The 18,592-nt window shown below is 54.0% G+C and overlaps 2 protein-coding genes across 2 annotated transcripts; one reads left to right on the forward strand and one right to left on the reverse strand.

Annotated features, from left to right (window-relative positions):
• Nucleotides 1-5,827: 5,827 nt before the first annotated feature.
• On the forward strand, nt 5,828-7,178 carry LOC110362825 (C-C motif chemokine 4 homolog). The gene is made up of 3 exons (XM_065036515.1): nt 5,828-6,071; nt 6,394-6,508; nt 6,773-7,178. The coding sequence occupies exons 1-3, from the start codon at nt 6,002-6,004 to the stop codon at nt 6,858-6,860; spliced, it is 273 nt and encodes a 90-aa protein (XP_064892587.1). The 5' UTR covers nt 5,828-6,001; the 3' UTR covers nt 6,861-7,178.
• Nucleotides 7,179-13,140: 5,962 nt separating this feature from the next.
• TRIM39 (tripartite motif containing 39) lies at nt 13,141-18,537 on the reverse strand. The gene is made up of 6 exons (XM_005507749.3): nt 17,856-18,537; nt 17,135-17,230; nt 15,340-15,570; nt 15,181-15,203; nt 14,470-14,582; nt 13,141-14,051 (listed from the first exon to the last, which is right to left on the reverse strand). The coding sequence occupies exons 1-6, from the start codon at nt 18,285-18,287 to the stop codon at nt 13,480-13,482; spliced, it is 1,467 nt and encodes a 488-aa protein (XP_005507806.2). The 5' UTR covers nt 18,288-18,537; the 3' UTR covers nt 13,141-13,479.
• Between the last annotated feature and the right edge of the window lie 55 nt (nt 18,538-18,592).

An 18,592-nucleotide genomic window follows, 5' to 3' on the forward strand; every position in this document is an offset into this window, starting at 1 on the left:
GTGAAAAGGGACATTATCCCATCCCTGTCACTTCTGCTAGCTGTTTGCTCCTCTTGCCCATAAGCCCACAAGCAGATGCAAGCTCTGGGGTGTGGGGCGCTCGGTTTTGGAGATACTGGTTGTTTCACCTGCAGCGCCCCAGGGGTCACAGCCTTGTCCCTCTGCTCACAGCCTGGGACAAAGGTGATCCTTGACCAAGCCCAGATCCCCCCTGTTCACACCTGCAAACCATCCCTCCTGCACCTCTCTGCATGGACCCCAAGGGATGCGGAGGGTGTGCAGGGAGACGGCAGGGCCGTGGCATGCCAGGCGTGGTGCCGGAGCTCCCTGAGCCCCCCCATCTCCCCCAGGAGACACGGGTGCCAGGCAGAGCCCGTGCTGGCTGGGGCGAAGGGACAATGGCCCTTTTGAAGGGCACAAGCCCATCTGGGGTGGCCAAAGCCTCAGCATCACAAGGAGCAGGATAGGACCTGCACTTCAGAGAGACACTGCAGAGCACCCTAACCAACACACTCCCCCACGCATGGGAAGTGATTTGCAGCCAAAATACATCGTGAGGGTCATAGACACTTGAGCTCTGCTGCCAGTCTCTGTGCATGACCACGGCACCCGGTAAACTCACAGCTTGCTGGGGGAGCAGGGGCTCACAGCTCCAGGGGGTTCCTGCCCCCCATCAGTTCTGGGGGGGACTAACAGCAGACACATCCCTGACAGCGAGTGGGTGGACACAATATCTTCAGGAGGTCTGAGGGCCACACATGGGGGAAGTCCCCCAGCTGTGGCAATGCCCTGGCACAAGTTTAAAGGTTAACCTTGGCCATAGCTCCCTCCATGACCAGGGGAAGGACATGATGCTCAGCTGTCCCCACAGCATCTGTGCAGTGCAGCTGCCCACCCTGTGCTCTGTGGGCCACCCACAGCCCACTAGAGTTTCTGGAGAGCTGTCCTCCAGCGGCACTAGTGACAATGAAAACAATCCACTTGTGGCTTGCTGCTTTTCCCTTTTGCTAGTGAGGCCGCATCTGGAGTTCTGGGGCCAGTCCTGGGCTCCCCAGTTTAAGAAGGACAAGGAATTACTGGAGAGAGTCCAGCGGAGGGACACAGAGATGCTGAGGGGTCTGGAGCATCTTTGTGATAAGGAGACACTGAGAGAGCTGGGGCTGTTGAGCTGGAGAAGAGAAGCTGAGAGGGATCTGGTCAATGGGATCAGTAGCTCAGGGTGGGTGTCAGAGGATGGAGCAGACTCTGTTCATGGTGCCCAACGCCAGGGTGAGGGGCAACAGGCACAGACTGAAACACAGGAGGCTCCATGTGAACATGAGCAGAAACTTGTTTGCTGGGAGGTGCCAGAGCCTGGCCCAGGCTGCCCAGAGCGGGTGTGGAGTCTCCTTCTCTGAGACATTCCAACCGCCTGGACCCACCTGTGTGATCTGCTCTGTGACCCTGCGTGAGCAGGGCTGGGCTGGGGATCTGCAGAGCTCCTGCAGCCCAACCAGCATGGGGTTCTGGGATTATGATGAGCACACAAGGCCCAGAGGGTTAGTTTATAAACTGGTTTTGGTTTTCACCCTAGTAGAGCTCTGAATTTTCATCCTGTCCTGCTCTTTCTGGACTCATCAAAGGTCAGAGTGAGGTGATCTGTCCTTCAGGGCAGAGGGTGCAGCCCCAGCAGAAACACTTTGCCTGGTCCTCCCAGGCATTTGCATGGTTTGAGGAATGCCAAGGGGTGGGGGTCAGGGGTGCCCCAGCCCCAGACCCGGCAGCTGGGCTGACCCAGGAGCACAGCTCCACAGCCACTTCCTAAGACTCAAAAAATCGCTAGAACTCAAGTTTTTCCTGTTTCTTTTCCTTTCATGCCAAGGATGGAGAGGGGTATGAAGCAAGGAGCCATTTTTGTTTCACTTTAATTTGGTTTGAAATAAACTACACCTAACCCTCTTCGGTTTGTTTTGTTTCAAAGAAAGGTCAGGAAAAATCTGAGGCATCAGCCATTAGAAAGTGGTAGCATTCCTTACTTATTTTTTCAGAAAATGTCCTTGCTGGAGGAAGGTTGAACCTTTAACTTGATATATTTGTCTTATCAGCTACAAACATCTTGCTGGCATGACATGATTTTGGGGAGACGCGAGGGGGTCATGGAGACACATGGCTCCCAGTCACTCCCACAGGCAGAGGTTACCATTGGAGGCAGTTCCTGGATGTGATGTCATCTTAAAAATTCCAACATTTCTCCAGAAAAGACAAGAATGGTGGGGGCGAAATTTCTGGACACTTATGGAAAGTCATGGCTGCCCCAGCTCGGAGCAGGACGGGATGGACGCTGCTGCAGGTGGAAGCGGAGCTTGTCCTAGAGGCAGTTTCTGAACTCAGGACATTTTTAAGTACTTCCTTTAAGAGCAAATCCTGACTCCTCAACATTAAAATCTGCTATAAATAGCAACTTACATCAGTCAATCTCACCAGGGTTCCTCTTTCATTCAAGACTGAGAATTTCCCCATTTCTGCTATCACCACATTTATTTTGGGCATTTGCTTTTCTTAGCACTTTCTCCTGGGATTTTTTGGGGGCATTGCAGAAACCTCTACCATATCCCCGTGTGTAAGTTGGTGCAACATCAGCAGACTGTTCCGACACCCCGTCCTGCTGACTGCGAGCACCGTTTGCCAGCGGTGGGGACAAGGGGACACCACAGGCTGGGTCGTGGGTCCTGACAACAGCTGGAGCCACGCTGGGAAAGCTTCCACCTTCCACCTTCCACCTTCCACCTTCCACCACCATTTTTCTGTGAACCTAATTCCCATTGAGGTGCTGCAGCCTGCTCCTCCATGGCCATCTCCCTATTTCAGAGCACTTCCCGGGTTAGATGGTCCCTCATCCATGGCACACAGTTTCCCCTCCTTCTAAAAGGGGGAAGAGACAGGAGAAATTACTTTCTCGTTTCACCATTACTGCAATGCGGGAGAGTGGGTGAGGATACATTTTTTAGGAGTGTGTTACAGCATCTCAGGTCATCACTGATATGACTGTAGCCTTTTGTCAGATTTCTAAGGAAAAAAACAGATTCCTGGGCAGTAAACACCGTGACTCTGGGGTTCTATTTGGTTTTCAGCAGTAGAAAAGTTACAGCCCTTGTGTGGCCCATGTAGCACATGTTATCTGGGCTAAACTGATACGAAGTTGACTCAGCTAAACTGAGAAATTCTTTTATTAATTACAAAACAGTCCCTGATAGTCCAAAATGATTTGGCATCTGCTTGCTGAGAAAAGTATAAATGGAGGTTTTCAACGGCCTGAAGTGGAAAAATGTTTCATTGAAAACATCTGAATAATCAATGCAGATTTCCAACTAATTCTTGTGTTTTAATGAAACTTGTTTTTTCTCAAAACATTTCTGCGCCATAAATGGTATTTCTCCTGCCTGCCCTACCCACAGCGTGTGCCTTGGGAGCAGAACAGGACCAGATGGCTGTAGGTGGCAGATCTCAAGACATGACCCATGAATGCTTGAAGATACAATCACAGGGAACAGCTCAGAGGCAAACCATGCTGTTACGTACACAGACAAGTCACACTCCTTGAGAGAGGAGCCAAGTGAGCCGACACGAGCTCAGAGCTGATATCTGGTCCAGATGGCGTCGGGCTGAACGCTGGGTTCCCACCTCCTGCCTGGCTGGACGCCCTGCCTGCAGGGGCAGGCTCTCATCCTCCCATGATACAGAGAATTATAGAATCACTGAATCATTTTAGTTGGAAAAGACCCTCAAGATCATCGAGTCCAATCATAACCCACCCTTGGCACCCCTCATGTCCGTCTGTCCAACCCTCCAGGGATGGTGACTCCAGCACTGCCCTGGGCAGCCTGTTCCAATGCCCCACAGCCCTTTGGGGAAGAAATTGTTCCCCACATCCAACCTCAACCTCCCCTGGCGCAACTTGAGGCCGTTTCCTCTGCTCCTGGCGCTTGTTCCTGGGGAGCAGAGCCCGACCCCCCTGGCTCCAAGCTCCTTTCAGGCAGTTCAGAGATCAGAAGGTCTCCCCTCAGCTCCTGTTCTCCAGCTGAACCCCCAGCTCCCTCAGCTGCTCCCATCACACTTGTGCTCCAGGCCCTTCACCATATGGGGACAAGGAAGTTGGCAAGTGGAGGTGGCAGTGGGGTCTGAACTCAGGGTGAGCCTGCGAGGTGCCTCTCTCTGCAGGTGACCAAAGGATGGATGGAGAGGGGACCAGTTTGGTCATGGTGGGGCCAGGAAGGAGGTGATGCTCTGCTTGGCAAAGCCACATTTGCTCCATGGGGTAGATCTGTCCTTCCCAGCCAGTGCCTCACCTCTGTGACTTCTGTGGAAGTCCCTGCCTGTCTTGTCCCCCAGACCTCTCTCTGCCTGTGTGGGCAGAGCAGTTAACCTGTGTGGAGCTGACCTGCCATGGCTGGTAGAAGGATGGGCAGGGCAGCCCACGGGTGGTGGAGGCTGTGTACCATGTTGGAGTGAGATTTGGAAAACACTGCGTTATTTATAGAAGGTGCCTGCGTTTACAGCAAGATCCTTTAATAGAAACAGGGTGAGTCAGCACCCAGGGCTGTGGTAGGTGCAGAGGTGCTGGTGGTGCGGTTGGGTTTCTCCACTTCATGTTATAATCCTTCCACTGACTTTCAGGTAGCATCTGCCAAGACATCACCACTCAGTGATCCCTTGAACATAATGAAGTGAAGATATTTCCCAGAAATGCATGTGCTTCCTTGTTCTTCTAGACTGTCCTTCTAGGAACATCTCATTATGGATGGACAACACTCAGCATTTCCCAGAGCATCCATCACCTCCCTGTCAGGCCTTCCCTCTCCTCCTTGGGGATGAGTTTGATAGACTTCCATGGCAGTCTGTACTTAGGCTGCTGACTTCTTCCCAGTGAGCCATCCCTGGTCGCAGACCTTGCCCAGCCCTCAGAGAGCTGTGAGCTTTTAGTCTCTGTTATACAATATTATCACTACAATTTTTCCTTTTCTGCTTTTGCCAGAAATCCCAGTTTCTGCCCTTGTATCACAGGTAATCTGCTCCTGATCTTCAAAAGCAGTGTCTTCTTCCTCACCCTGCTCCTGCAGCCCCTCCTACCTCATCTTCAGGGTCACAGCCAACATCTCCATGCTTCTTTTGGCCCTCTGCATTTCCATGCCCAGCAATTATAGACCTCACCTCATCTATCAGTAGCCATTGAAATTCAAGTGTCTGACCTAAATTGGTCATTTAGGGTCTTCTGGAGTATGGCAGAAATCTCTAGGACATAATGTCCTATCATCTCATCTCTCTCTTCCCTTAAACTGAGGAGGGAATTCAAGTGGTTCGGCTTCTGGGACTCCTACTTCATGCCCACCAGAACCTGTGCTGTGCCTGCAGTGCTGTCACAGCTGCAGGACATGCCCTGAGTCCCCTCAGAAGCATGTGCAGGACATGGAGCCCACTGGTGATGGCTCCCAACCCCTGCTACTGGGGCAGCACGGGCTGTCCAGGTGTGGGAGGGAGACAGTCCAGGGTAGAGGAGACCTCAACCCCTCTCTCCCTCACCGGCTTTGTCCCACCTGTGCTCTTCAGCCCCTTGGCACAGCTCTTGGAAGGATGCACTCTCACCTCCAAATTGCTTGGGCAGGTTGGGTAACAGAGGCCTGTTGACCAATGCAGGAACCTCCACAAGGAACTTCTTACTAAGGGACATGCAAGAAAGAGGCAGAAGTAGTGATGGTGAGTGTTTCATATCCTGTTTCACTGAGGAGGCTCTGAATCGAGGGGGAGCTTCACCCTTCCGGCTGAGGCTGCTGCTCTGTTCCACCATGAGACTCCACCACCAGCAGCTTCTTCTCTGGGGGAAATTCCATCATGCCTACGCAAGCCACTGCACGGACCTCCTCACCCCATAAATAGGGGAGTTGCTGCCTGTCTCAGCATCACACAGAAAAGAGACTTTCAAGCTTCACTTGCCTGCTCCAGCTCCGGCCACCACTTCTCAGCTGACATGAAGGTCTCTGTGGCTGCCCTCGCCCTTCTCATCGCCGCCTTCTGCTACCAGACCTCCTCAGCACCACGTAAGTCTGGGATATCCCTGTCCTCTCTAAAAGGGGACAGGAGAGATGTTGCTGCTGGAATGGGGTCCCTTCTGCCAGCCCATCCACCCCTGGGTCAGACCACACTCTGGCAGGTGCTCCGGGGCCGTTGGGCCCAGAAGAAAAAGAATTGAAGGGAGAATGAAAAAAACCCTCTTCTGTTCTCTTCCTCCTCTACGTCCTCACTCGTCCCCAGACCGGGGGTCTGCGGTTCCACCTCCCTGTCCCGGGGGTCTGTGGTCACATCTCCCTGCCCTGCTCCCCATCCCTCACCACTGCTGATGACCATCTTTGCTCTTCACAGTTGGCTCTGACCCACCGACCTCCTGCTGCTTCTCCTACACCTCCCGGCAGCTGCCCCGCAGCTTCGTGGTGGAATACTACGAGACCAGCAGCCAGTGCTCCAAGCCAGGCGTCGTGTAAGTCCTCTCCTCCGGGGCGGTGGGGGGCTCTGCCTTTGGGCTGGGGATCCAGAAAGACCCTTTTCAAAACACAGGGATGGAGGCTGGTCCCAGGGGATGGGAGGTGATGCTCCACGGTCCTGCTCCACCACTGCTGACACGATGGGCATGGTGTGCTGCATGTCCAAATTCTGCTGGTCCTCGGGAGAGGCTGGGCTTGGGACAGGGTTCCCCTACACCCATTGCTCTCCCACCAAAATCTTACTTCTCTGCATCCCACAGGTTTGTCACGAGGAAGAGTCGCGAAGTCTGTGCCAACCCCGAGGAGGACTGGGTGCAGGAGTACATGAGCGACCTGGAGCTGAACTGAGGTCCCGGGACAGACCCTGACACCCATGTCTGCTGGCAGGGCCTGGCCGGCTGCGTCAGGACTGTTCCCGTGTCATTGCAAGCTAGTTAGGAAAGTGAAAATGTACCGAAATCTGACTTTAACGTTTTGCTATTTAATTTTTTATAGGGGTGGGATCAGGTGCAATAACTCTGCTCTAGACAAATAAGTATATTATTTAATAGATCTATTTTTTTAAATGAAGGTTCATGCTTAGGTTATATTTTCTGTATTTAATTAATTATAATTTTGATGTAATATATTATTCATATTTCAAGAAATAAATATTTTTGTAAGAACTTTCTGTCTTTGCCTCTGTTACAATTCTTTGCAACAACAGAAGCTCAAATTATAATAGCGTTCTTTATTCCCTTTTCTATGCTGTCAAAACCCCCACAAGCTTCCCCTATCTGAACGTCCTGCTTTGCAAAATAAGAAAGGAAAAATCACGAAGCAGGAGGTGTGAAAAGGGCACAGATTACATTCAGGTAGCTTGGCTCACTCTTTGTATAAAGTATTTAATCTGTACTCATGACTACTGGCAGCTAGTTAAATTACATCACTGGCCTCATTACAGTCAATTAAAACCTTTAGGGGTTGAAATCTTACATGCCGGCTGTTTCAGGGAAAGTTTTCTGAGAACTGCAGCTAAAATGGATCAGCTCTTCCCAGAGCTGAGGATGGATAAAAATATGTTTCACTACAAGATTTTTAGAACTATTTCATCAAGCTTTCATTTAGCTGGGACATGAGGCTTAGCAGGTGTGTCCCTCTTCTGAGCACAGGTGTTTTTATTCTGTGCCTCCAAGACCAGCCCATCTGTGGAGACGCCTGTCCAGAGACGAAATGTCCCTTGCAATGTCCCTGCCAGGGCCCATCCCCAGGGCAGGGTCTGTCCCTGCAAGGAGACATCTGGTGTCCCACCAGAGATGCAGGAGGTGGAGCAGATGCAACTGATGGCCTTTAAGTTACCCTGATGGGCTCTAGACTGGTGCTGTTGGATGAACAACGAGGGTTTGGGTTCTTCCTGCCTGGACCCTTGGTGCCCATAGGGCAGCCCAATGAAAAGGCTCAGGGCAGAGACCTGCTGCACCTTGGCCATGGGTGCCGCTCAGCCCCATATCTGAGTGTCAGAGCCCAGTAGCTTCACCCTGAGGACTGAGACTGGCACAAAGTTGAGTGCCCAGAGCTGACCTTGTTCCAGGGAACAGCAGGAGCTGGGACAGGGGTGGGGAGACCTGCAATGGGGTCACCCCAAAATGGTTTGAACCTCCCCAGTCCCTCTTGGATATGAGCTCCACCTGTCCCTGTGGCACTGACAGCAATCCTGCAGCCTTGGGGTGTCCTGTGGAAGGACACACAGCGCAGGGCCATCGGGGAGCACCAACCAGCCCATGCGCTGCTTGAGCCTGTCGCAGACAACCCCATGTGCCAACATCCTCAGCAACCTGGTTCACGTTCAAGCCACCCCCAGCAGACACCTACTCCGGGTACCTCAGCTGACTCCTCACCGCTATTCCAAGAGCTTGCAGGGAGCCCTGAATTGCTCATGTCTTTCTTGATCTTACACCCACCTACGCGTGACAGCTCAGAGGAGCCCTCAAAGTGCGCCTGAGGAACACAGCGCGCTCGTCAATCCACACCCCCGGGCACGGAGCTGTGAACACAGCTCGCACGAGCAAGGCAAAGGCAGCCAGCAGCTTTCTGAAAGCTGACAGCTGCCTGCAAGTCCTGCAAACAGCAGTGTGATCATGAAGAAGGCAGCCGTGGTCATCTTCACAACACGTTTTACAAAGAAGGAGGAGGAAGAGTAGTGCAGAAAGATGGCCCAGAGCACAGACAGAAAGGCAGGGGCTTGTAGTGCCCATGTCACCATGAGCCCATATCTGTACCCAGGAATTACCCTGCCCAGAGCTGGGGATATATTTGCCATATCATAGAATCATAGCATTATAGAATAATTTTGGTTGGAAAAGACCTCCAAGATCATCGAGTCCAACCATAACCCACCCCTGGCACTGCCCCATGTCCTGAGAACCTCATGTCCGTCTGTCCAGCCCTCCAGGGATGGTGACTCCAGCACTGCCCTGGGCAGCCTGTTCCAATGCCCCACAGCCCTTTGGGGAAGAAATTGTTCCCAGATCCAACCTCACCCTCCCCTGGCGCAACTTGAGGCCGTTTCCTCTGCTCCTGGCGCTTGTTCCTGGGGAGCAGAGCCCGACCCCCCTGGCTCCAAGCTCCTTTCAGGCAGTTCAGAGATCAGAAGGTCTCCCCTCAGCTCCTGTTCTCCAGCTGAACCCCCAGCTCCCTCAGCCGCTCCATCACACTTGTGCTCCAGCCCCTCACCAGCTCCGTTCCCTTCTCTCCACTCGCTCCAGCACCTCAAGGCCTTTCTTGGTGTGAGGGGCCCAAAACTGACCCCAGGATTTGAGGTGTCCATGTACATTGGTGCAGCTATTTGGGACTGATGTCGTTGCCAGAGTTGAGGCAAGAAAACTCCCACACCATACAGCCCTTGGATAACCTGGTGCTGGTGTGTGGGTGTCAGGGGCTGATCATGATGCTCATCCCTCCCAGAAACAGCCTCACAGGATGCTCAGGGAGACGGGGCAGGTGAACACAAGAAGGGCGCTGAGCCTGAGGCAGCAGATGGGACCCAAGAGGAGGGTGCCGTGCGGGGGGTTTCCTCTGGGTTTAGACCATGACAAGAGCAATGGTGTCAAGGGTTTCAGAATTTGTAAACTACTAAAATAGAGATTCATCCTGAAAACTGACTGTGGTATTTACTGAATATTTTGTGCATGTGTATAGAAGTAAATATTTTTAATGAAAGCCCTGGGAAATCCTAACTGTGAAAAAAAATAAAATCATTACTGTGATAAGAATAACATCATTATTATAATACACATGCACGTCTCTATCTATGTGTTGTTTATATCACCCTGGTGTGTCTGTAGGCATTTTGAGGCATGACAGCCACAGGAGTTGGGGATCAGAGTCTGGCATCGCACAGAAGAAGGAGTTGAGCTGTGCTGATTACGAATTGAAGGCAATCGAGGCTCCAGGTCTGATGGCTTTTACATCTCCACTTTTTCAGAGAGGAATTAGACACTCTGAAGGGAAAACGCCCATGTGCTCTGCAGTGCCAGCTCTGTGCCTCCCCCGCATCCCAGGGGCCAGAGAGAGGAGGCTCCATCCTCCAGCTGAAATGGCTCTTCCCAGAGGCACCAAGATGGGAGATGGTGTCTCTTCTGGGGGTCTGGAACCCAAAAAGGTATGTAAAAATGGATGGATTTGCATGCTGCATACAAAAGATTTTTTTTCCCTAAAGTAGCAATAAACCCAGACTTCCAGGGCTGAGGAAGACACAGAGTATTATGCTAGAAATCGTTCCTGGCTGTCACCTTCACTGTAACAGACAACAGAAGGCAGAAGTGCCAATGAAGACCCAAAAGAACATTTCTGCTCGGTTCTTAGAAAGATGCAGACAACGACTCACATCCCTCTAAGATGACAAAGCATTTTCCACTACACTAGAAGAGAAAGAAAAACTATAATGTATGTTGAGAAAGCACATTTCTAAAACTGCAAAACTGTAAGTTTTGCTGTGGAAAGTCTTATCAGGGATCTTATCAGTTCTTCTGGGTGACCAAACTGGCTCAGGATCCAAAGCCTAAAAATGGGACATTAATCTACTGATTTCTCAGAACAACTCGCTGATCACCCAACCCCAGCCCATGGCCATTCTGCCAGAGCTGGTATCCCCAGGGATCGCTGACATCAGTAAAACCTTGAGAAGATCAGTCCTGGGACCCACCACCACAAGAGACTGTCTCAACCCAAAATGTCCCTGCAAAATGTATAGAATCATAGATTCGTTTTGGTTGGGAAAGACCCTCAGGATCATGGAGTCCAACCACAACACACCCCTGGCACTGCCCCATGTCCTGAGAACCTCATCTCCGTCTGTCCAACCCTCCAGGGATGGTGACTCCAGCACTGCCCTGGGCAGCCTGTTCCAATGCCCCACAGCCCTTTGGGGAAGAAATTGTTCCCACATCCAACCTCACCCTCCCCTGGCGCAACTTGAGGCCGTTTCCTCTGCTCCTGGCGCTTGTTCCTGGGGAGCAGAGCCCGACCCCCCTGGCTCCAAGCTCCTTTCAGGCAGTTCAGAGATCAGAAGGTCTCCCCTCAGCTCCTGTTCTCCAGCTGAACCCCGCAGCTCCCTCAGCCATGTATATGCTCATCTTCCTTTAACATAAAGAAATCAAGTGGAAATGGAGTGGCTGTGATGAGCTTGGTACATATAGGTCAGTCTCTTTAGCAATAAATAAACTTATGATGGTGTGTGAGGATCACCAGCTTGCTTGGGGCAGGAGAGTTTGCGGGAAGTCCCAGGTTTGTGGGTCTGACTGCGCTGTGCCAGCAGACATCCCTCACGGCTGAGGTGGATGGTCCCAGCAGGACCTGGTCCTTGCTGGGAAGGGTCTGTGTGGGGGACAGAGACAGGCAATAAATGCATTTCCACTGGGGAGAGGGGCAAGCTTGGTTTGTCATGACTTAAACAGAAATCCTGTTTGCAAACAGCTTTAGAAACAGCTTTAGCTCTAAGTCAGCAGGTCCCAGTGCTCCTGGCTTTTCTCTCGTTGTACGCTGCCAACCAGTTTGGGCATCTCAGGGCAGACTGGGATCTGCCTCAAGCAGTTTCATAGTTGCAGGTGATGTGGACAGTCCACCAGATGGACAATTTTATAGCATATTCAGGGCTATCTCATGCCTTCAACCTTTAGTCTCCTTCCTGAGAGAGGCAGATTCATGATTTCTAGGAACGCTTTGGCTGGTGCATCAGGGTGAGTTCACATCCTTTCTGCTCATTCATGTCTTCCCCCAGTTTGCAAGATCTCTGAACTGTTGCACTTCCTTCCGCCTCTTCTGGAAACACTCTTTGTGCCTCGGGCGCTGCAGCAAGTGCCACTCGTCTGTCACCTCACCACGGTCAGATCGCTCTTGCCTCCTGGACAGTTTCCATCCCACCACCGCCTCCCGCCCCGTTCAGTGACATTTATCCTGGTCTGTTCCCAGCTGTCACCCTGCGCAACAGGTTTTCAAGGCTATCCTCACTAGTCCCCCCCACAACTGCCTCTGCTTCCAGCCCTCTGTCAAGACCTCAAAGTTCATGTCCTTTCTTCATCTCCTTTCTTATCTTCTCAGGCTCCATAAACTGCCTCTGCATGATCTCCATGGAGGTCAATGATCCGCAGCACCCACCAAGACCCGTTGACCTTCTCCTTCCTGGGACATAGCAAAGCTGGGACCCGGCTTTTCTGGCTGGTCTGTCCTCTCTGCCATGCAGCCTCCAAAATAAAGACCCTGCAGCTGGTGAGAGGAGAGTGGGACTCCACAAAACACAACAAAAATCAGGTGAGAGGAACCGCTGTCTCAGGTCCAGCATAACTTTTCACTAGGAGATTCCTAAAACACCATTCGGGGTGTCTCCACAGAAGTTGTGCTGAGTAGGACTGGCTGATGCCAGTGCTGAGCCTAAAGACCTGAGAGCTTTTCCTCCAGCAACACGGTGGCCAGCTGCTGAGGCAAGAGGCTGGGGCAGCAGTACGGCCTGAGGAGAAGGGATGTCCCAGAGGATGGAGAGATTGAAGGTGACCTTTCGAGACATCAGCAAATGCCGGGGAATTTTTCTTTCCCTGTGTTTTGCAGGCCCTGAAGTGCCCCTGTCCTGGGTGTGCAATGCTTGGAGAGCTCCCACCCATGGCGCTTGTGAGGAGAGGTGGAGAGGCTGGACCTGCCAAGCCTGGAGGTGACCACGGATTTATAGAATCACTTTAGCTGGAAAAGGCATTCAAGATCAGCAAGTCCAGCCGTTAACCCAACAATGTCACTAACCCATGTCCCTAAGAACCTTGTCTACACACAGATCCCCCAGGGGACAAGAAAGAACAGCCCAGGAGTCACCAGCTCAGCATCACCCACACCCCTACAGATGTCCCCTTGCCCTCACCCAGCACCCCCAGGCGGAAGCGTGGTCAACCACACAGGCAGCTGCCACCACCGAGTCCCTGCCTGGCGGTGCCCGGCTTGCTGCGGTGTCCCGCTGATGGCACAACAGGATCCCTCGAGGACCCTCTCTGTGCTGGAGAGGACCAGGTGCGGCAGCACCCTTTGCCCTCTGAGATGCTATGGATTAGCTGAGGCTAACGGGCAGGGATGGCCGCACCACAAAACCACACTGCTAATCACACAAGGCTGCCCAAATCAACCCTTTATTGCTTTGTTCCAGTACAATTCACACCAAAATCAGCACTACGCAGCAGGCTGGGTGCCCACCCTTCTCCAGCAACCCGTGAGATGAGTGGCAGGACAGTGGTGGTCAGCAGGGTCCCCACTGGTGGTACAGTGGGTTATGGCATGTCCCCACTGCACAGGCAGGGCATGGGGTGGTGTCACACTTGGCGGGTCACCCCAGGAGCACAGGGGGACCCTGCCATGATGCTCACCAAAGCACACAGCTGTTTCTCTGATGCTCTCCCCTTCACGGGAGGAGTTGGTTGTGCTCCCAGGTCTTTGCCCACCAGGGCAGCCACCGTCACAGGACAACGCACCCAGTTCCCTGCGTGTCCCTGACCCAGGAGATCACCAACGGCTCTGCATTTCTGCCCCCCAAAAAGGCACCCAGGAAGAAGAGAGGCCGGAGGTTCCCTGAAAACTTGTCTGTGAAGGTGTAAATGTGGGAGCGGTCGCTCACATTGTAAAAGGAGATTTCTCCTGCCTCATAGTCCAGGAAGATCCCGATGCGCCGGGGTCTCACGTTCAGGGTCAGAGGGGAGACGGGTGACGTGAGGGCCTCGTAGTTGCCGTTGTTTTGCAGCCGCAGCACCCAGTAGCCGTTGTTTGGGGAGAAGAGGACGTTGCCTTTCCGGCTGGCGGACTCCCGGCACAGCCCCAAGCCCCACTCGGGCTTGTCTCCCACCTGCACCTCCCAGTAGCTGCGGCCCGAGAAGAAGACCTGACTCCCCAGCACCACTGGAGCGGTGCTGAACCTCTTGGGGTTCTCAAAGAGGGACAGAAGCAGCTTCTTGCTCCCGCGCCGCACGCTCTTGCGGTCCTCGGACAGGGTGAGCTCGGGGTGCGCTGTCTCGGGGTCCAGCGTCACGTCCACTGGAGCGAGAGAAGGGTGGAAGGACAGATCAGTGGTCTGCAGGTGTGGACACAAGCAGGTGCCTGCAACCTGGGTGCCAGTCTCTTCCAGATCTTCCTACCTGTCATATTTATTTGTGCGTGCCCCTGGTTTTTCACAATACAGAAAATCATGGTAACCACAAACCACAGCAAAATATTTGGCATCTGACTGCAGAGCAGGATCAGAATGAGGGTGGCTCTGCAGCCCCTGGCACAGCTTTGGGAGCAGTCAACACCGAAAGCATGAGTTCAAGGGTACCACAGAGCCTGGAACTCCTGAGTGACCTCCTGGGCTTCAGCACCAGCTCACAGCCCATCCAAGACCAGAACAAGGAAGGTTTCTCCACCATGAAACCAGACCAGAGGCCAGGAGCTGGCACAAAAGCAGCCCCCTTACCTTTGAAGTTCTTCAGCATGTCCCTCATGCCCAGGCAGCGCTCAGGGATGCTGTAGTCTTCCTTCAGGGTCACGGACACAGCCTTGGGGGCCTGGAACTTCACCCCCTCACACCTGTAAGGAGAGCGATGCCCATGGGCTGTACCCAGCGTCCACAGCACAGCCGGTCTCCTGCTGCGGGGAGTTAAAGCCTTTCTGTTGCTGCACAGGTGCACTCCCTCCCTTGGGCTCTGTGAAGAGCACCAGAGATAAGCACTGGCTTATCAGCAACCCCAATAGGACCAGAGCTAAACAATGTGGGAGCGGTGGTGCCAGTCCCTGGGAAGGAGGGAGCAAGGCCAGGTCAGCATGGAGAGGGGCCAGAGGAGCCACCGAAATGACCCGAGGCTGGAACAGCTCTGCTGGGGGACAGGCTGAGAGAGCTGGGGTGTTCAGCTGGAGAAGAGAAGCTCCAGGGACACCTTAGTGTGGTCCTTCCAGACTTAAAAGGTGCCATAAGAAAGATGGGGACAGACTTTGGCTCTGGAGTCCTGGAAGAGGAGGACGGAATCTCTTCTCCAGCCACCACTGGTCTCGGTCCCTTTGTCAGTCCCAGGAAGGACCAAAAGAGGCTCTGGGCAGGGAGGACAGGGTGGCTGGTGTGGAGCAGACACGAACATCTTAGAGCCTGGAGGCAGCCAGGACAGTAGGAGGAAGAAGCACAGGTACCCACCTGCTCAGGATGCTTTTCATGTCCTAGAGGGAGAAGCGAAAAACCATTTTGGGTGTGGGGCTCCAAAGCCTCGTGCCCACCAGCCAGCCTGGCCCCAGCCACCTGCCCAGACTGAAAGGGTTGGGGGCTTAGTTAGGGGAGCTGGTGGCTTAGCCTGACCTTAAGCAGCCCGTCAGCCGGCTGCTGCGTCGTCTTCTTTATCTCCAGGATCAGCTCCTCCAGCAAGAACTTCTGCTCCACCAGCCTGGCCAGGTTTTCATTAATCATCAGCAGAATCCGCTTCTCCTCCTCCTCCAGCTTCTGAAGCATCAGCTTCTCCTCATTGGCCAGCAGCCGATGCAGCTTCCCGAACTCACTCACAATCCTCTCCCGTTTTTTCTTCACTGTCTCCTTGTGATGAGAAGATAGATGGGGTGAAAAGGGGCAACGTTAGCCAGGCAGCTGAGATGGAGCCAGATGCTCCAGCATCCATGCCCAGCATCAGGCTTTGGGAAACCACCGCATTTTTTTGATAAGCACATCTGTTTAAAAAACACAGCCAGAGGCTCACTGCTGCGCTGTCACCTCGCCCGGGTCCCACTCCACATCCTCTGTTTACCAGCTGTAGGACCTTGCCCAGGGCACTTCTGCTCAGCTGTACCTCAGATGGCTAATGATGGGCTGCAAGGAGATGCCATCAGGCGCCGGGGTGGGTTTTTATTAGATGTGGTACGAACTGCCCCTCCAGGCAGATCCAGGCTAACCCGCTGCTCAGACAGCCCGGAGGAAACCCTGGGAGAACCCGCAGCAAAGGGAGCAGGCGGAAGAAGCCCTGGGGATGGGGACAGATGGAAACGGGGAGCGGGGGGGCCCCGCGGGTGTCCGGGAGCTCTCACCACAGCCAGCAACAGGCAGGGCCTGCCATGCTTGAGGGTATTTCACCTGAGCCCTAAATATTGGCACTTTGATGGAAACGTGAAGCTCCAGGAAAACAAGCTGCGGTTAGCTAGGGCCATAAAACCTCACAATGCAGAAGATAAACAAAAGGAAACTGAACTGCATCTGCTTTTCTGTCCAAGCACGTGATTTCTTGGACCTGAGTGATTAAGGTTTGATAAGGCTGGACAATCACAGCCATTTCCCCACCGCTCGCTAAGGGAATTCATTTTGTTTTTACTCAAAAAGCGCCAAGCCGGGGGAACCTGGAGGCAGCGGAGCCGCAGCCCCCGCGCCCTGACTCAGGCGTGCGGGGGAGAATGACACGATCTGTCACCACCCCCAGCCCCATCCCAGCCCTGCGGGGGATCGTGAGCACACAGGAGCACCCCAAAAACCTGCCGCCCACTTGTCCAGGCTGCAGCAAATACCTAGGGGAGCGCAGAGAAACCTGTTCTCATGCCAAGGCTGATTAATCATCAGCTCTAGCTGGGGGCTGGATAACTCAGCCCAGTAGTTTTGTTTCCTTTCCTGCAGTTACTTTTACTTTCCAGTTTCCAGCCTGGAGGGACATGAAATGCAGCTGTTTCTACTCTCCCCGGGATTGCCTGGAGTCAGGCAGAGGTGCAGTAATTCAGCTTTTCTTCTTTTTTAATGAAAACATTCCTAGTCCCTATTGCTGTGGGGCAGAACTCACCATATGGCTCATGCCTGGCTTGTAACTAAACACAGGTTGTAAAACACAAGGCAAATAAAAAATATCCAATATCTATTTGTTTAACTGGAACACAAACTCCCGTGATTTCGGAGAAGCTGGCATGCTGATCTTTGCAAAACTCTCTCATTCTTTTATAGAGCTGCACCAGTCACTGAGCCTGATTTCCAGCACGGGTTCTCCATACAGCACAGGACATGAACATCCTGAGGGCTATGCCAAATTCATGACCCCAGACAAGATGATTCGGGGTTGTTGTTTGTTTTTTTTTTAATTGCCGATATCTCTGAAGCTCATTCTTTAAGAATTAAGCCAGGAACCTGCCTTGCACTCCTGGGTTTTCACCCTTTCCGCTGACTCACGCTTCTTCACGTCCTCCGCTTCCTTCGAAAGGTGCTCCAGGGATTTCTGGAGTTTGACCTGAAAATCGAAGGAACAGGCTCAGCTCGCCCCAGCAGCACCCGCCGAGCGCCGCAGTCGGGCCGGGTCCCCTGTGCCGGGCCGGCCGGTGCCAGCGGGCAGCCAGGGGACAGTCACCCGTGCCAGGCGGTGCCAGCCCTGGCACCCGAGCCCAGCAGCTGCGCTCTTCACTCCCCTCACAGCATTAACCCTCTCCGCACTCCTCCGGTTTTCTCTGTAGTTTTCACAGTTTATAGGTTTTGGAGAGCAAAGCGATGCGTCCCCACAACACCAGGGCACGGGGCGGCTGGCGACGTGCTGCTGGAAGCATCGCTGGGACACGGGGTTTAGGTGAACCCCTCCACTGGGCAAAACATCCCCAGGGCAGCAGCCACCGTCCCCCTTCTCCAGGGGGGCCACAGGGGGCGGGGAGCCAGGCTGCTGCTGTGCACCCAGCGGGATAGGGGTGTGCCTGGGTAACTCCACAATTAAGGAGCCAGAGGGTCACTGCAATGGCTGCCACTCTCTGCCACCCCCTCCTCTGCTTTTCGGGGCAGTGGCATCCCGGCACCCGATCCCCTGGCACCGCCGTGCCCAGGGTGCACCATGGCAGGACAGGGACCCCGGCACCCCCAGCCTCCCCTACCTTGTACACCTGCGCAGCCTCCTCGATGGGGTAGACAGTGTGCGGGCGGTGGTGCAGGGACTCCCGGCACACCACGCAGATGGCCTCCTCGTCCTCCTCGCAGAAGAGCTTGAGGCGCTCGTCATGCTGGGCACAGAGCGGGGTCCCCGGCTCCGTCCCCACGCCGCCCCGCAGCCCCAGCTGCCGGATGCTCTCCACGATGTTGGCCAGCTGGCGGTTGGGTCGGAAGCCACTGCGGTGGCAGGAGGCCCGGCACTGCGGGCAGGAGAACGGCCCGTCGGCCCACAGACCCTTCTCCTGGCAGTGCTTGACGATGCAGCCCCGGCAGAAGTTGTGGCCGCAGTCGACGCTGACGGGCTCGTTCATGTACTCCAGGCAGATGGGGCAGATGGCCTCCTCCTGCAGCCGCTCCAGGGCACCCGCCAGCGACATGGTGGCCACCGTGGCCTGGCTGGGAGACTGCTTCCCCCGGGGTCAGCCAGTAGAGGCCGGCTCGCAGGCCGGTTCAAGGGCAGGCTCACGGGCAGGTTTTGCGGGCAGGCTCACGGGCCAGCTCCCGGTGAGGCAGCGCCATGAGAGCCCGGAGGAGAAGCCGCCCGGGGGAGGAGCGTGGCCGGGACAGCTGCACCAGCCCTAAGGGCTGCAGCTTCCTCCCGGCCCGCCGGTCAAAGTGAAAGAAAAACCTGTCTGGGAGAGTGGGACAAATTAGGAAGTGCCAGAAATAATCTGTGGCAGTA

The sequence above is a fragment of the Columba livia genome, chromosome 20 (genome assembly GCF_036013475.1).
Source record: "Columba livia isolate bColLiv1 breed racing homer chromosome 20, bColLiv1.pat.W.v2, whole genome shotgun sequence".
Classification (NCBI taxonomy): Eukaryota; Metazoa; Chordata; class Aves; order Columbiformes; family Columbidae; genus Columba; species Columba livia.

Bases quoted from the DNA above. Each gene is read 5' to 3' on its own strand.
- TRIM39 (XM_005507749.3), bottom strand. From the start codon at position 18,287: ATGTCGCTGGCGGGTGCCCTGGAGCGGCTGCAGGAGGAGGCCATCTGC. The intron at 14,583-15,180 runs GTGGGTACCTGT...CTCTCCTTACAG, and splicing joins ATGAAAAGCATCCTGAGCAG to GTGTGAGGGGGTGAAGTTCC. The intron at 14,052-14,469 runs GTAAGGGGGCTG...CTCTCGCTCCAG, and splicing joins CATGCTGAAGAACTTCAAAG to TGGACGTGACGCTGGACCCC.
- LOC110362825 (XM_065036515.1), top strand. From the start codon at position 6,002: ATGAAGGTCTCTGTGGCTGCCCTCGCCCTTCTCATCGCCGCCTTCTGC. The intron at 6,072-6,393 runs GTAAGTCTGGGA...TGCTCTTCACAG, and splicing joins CCAGACCTCCTCAGCACCAC to TTGGCTCTGACCCACCGACC. The intron at 6,509-6,772 runs GTAAGTCCTCTC...TGCATCCCACAG, and splicing joins TGCTCCAAGCCAGGCGTCGT to GTTTGTCACGAGGAAGAGTC.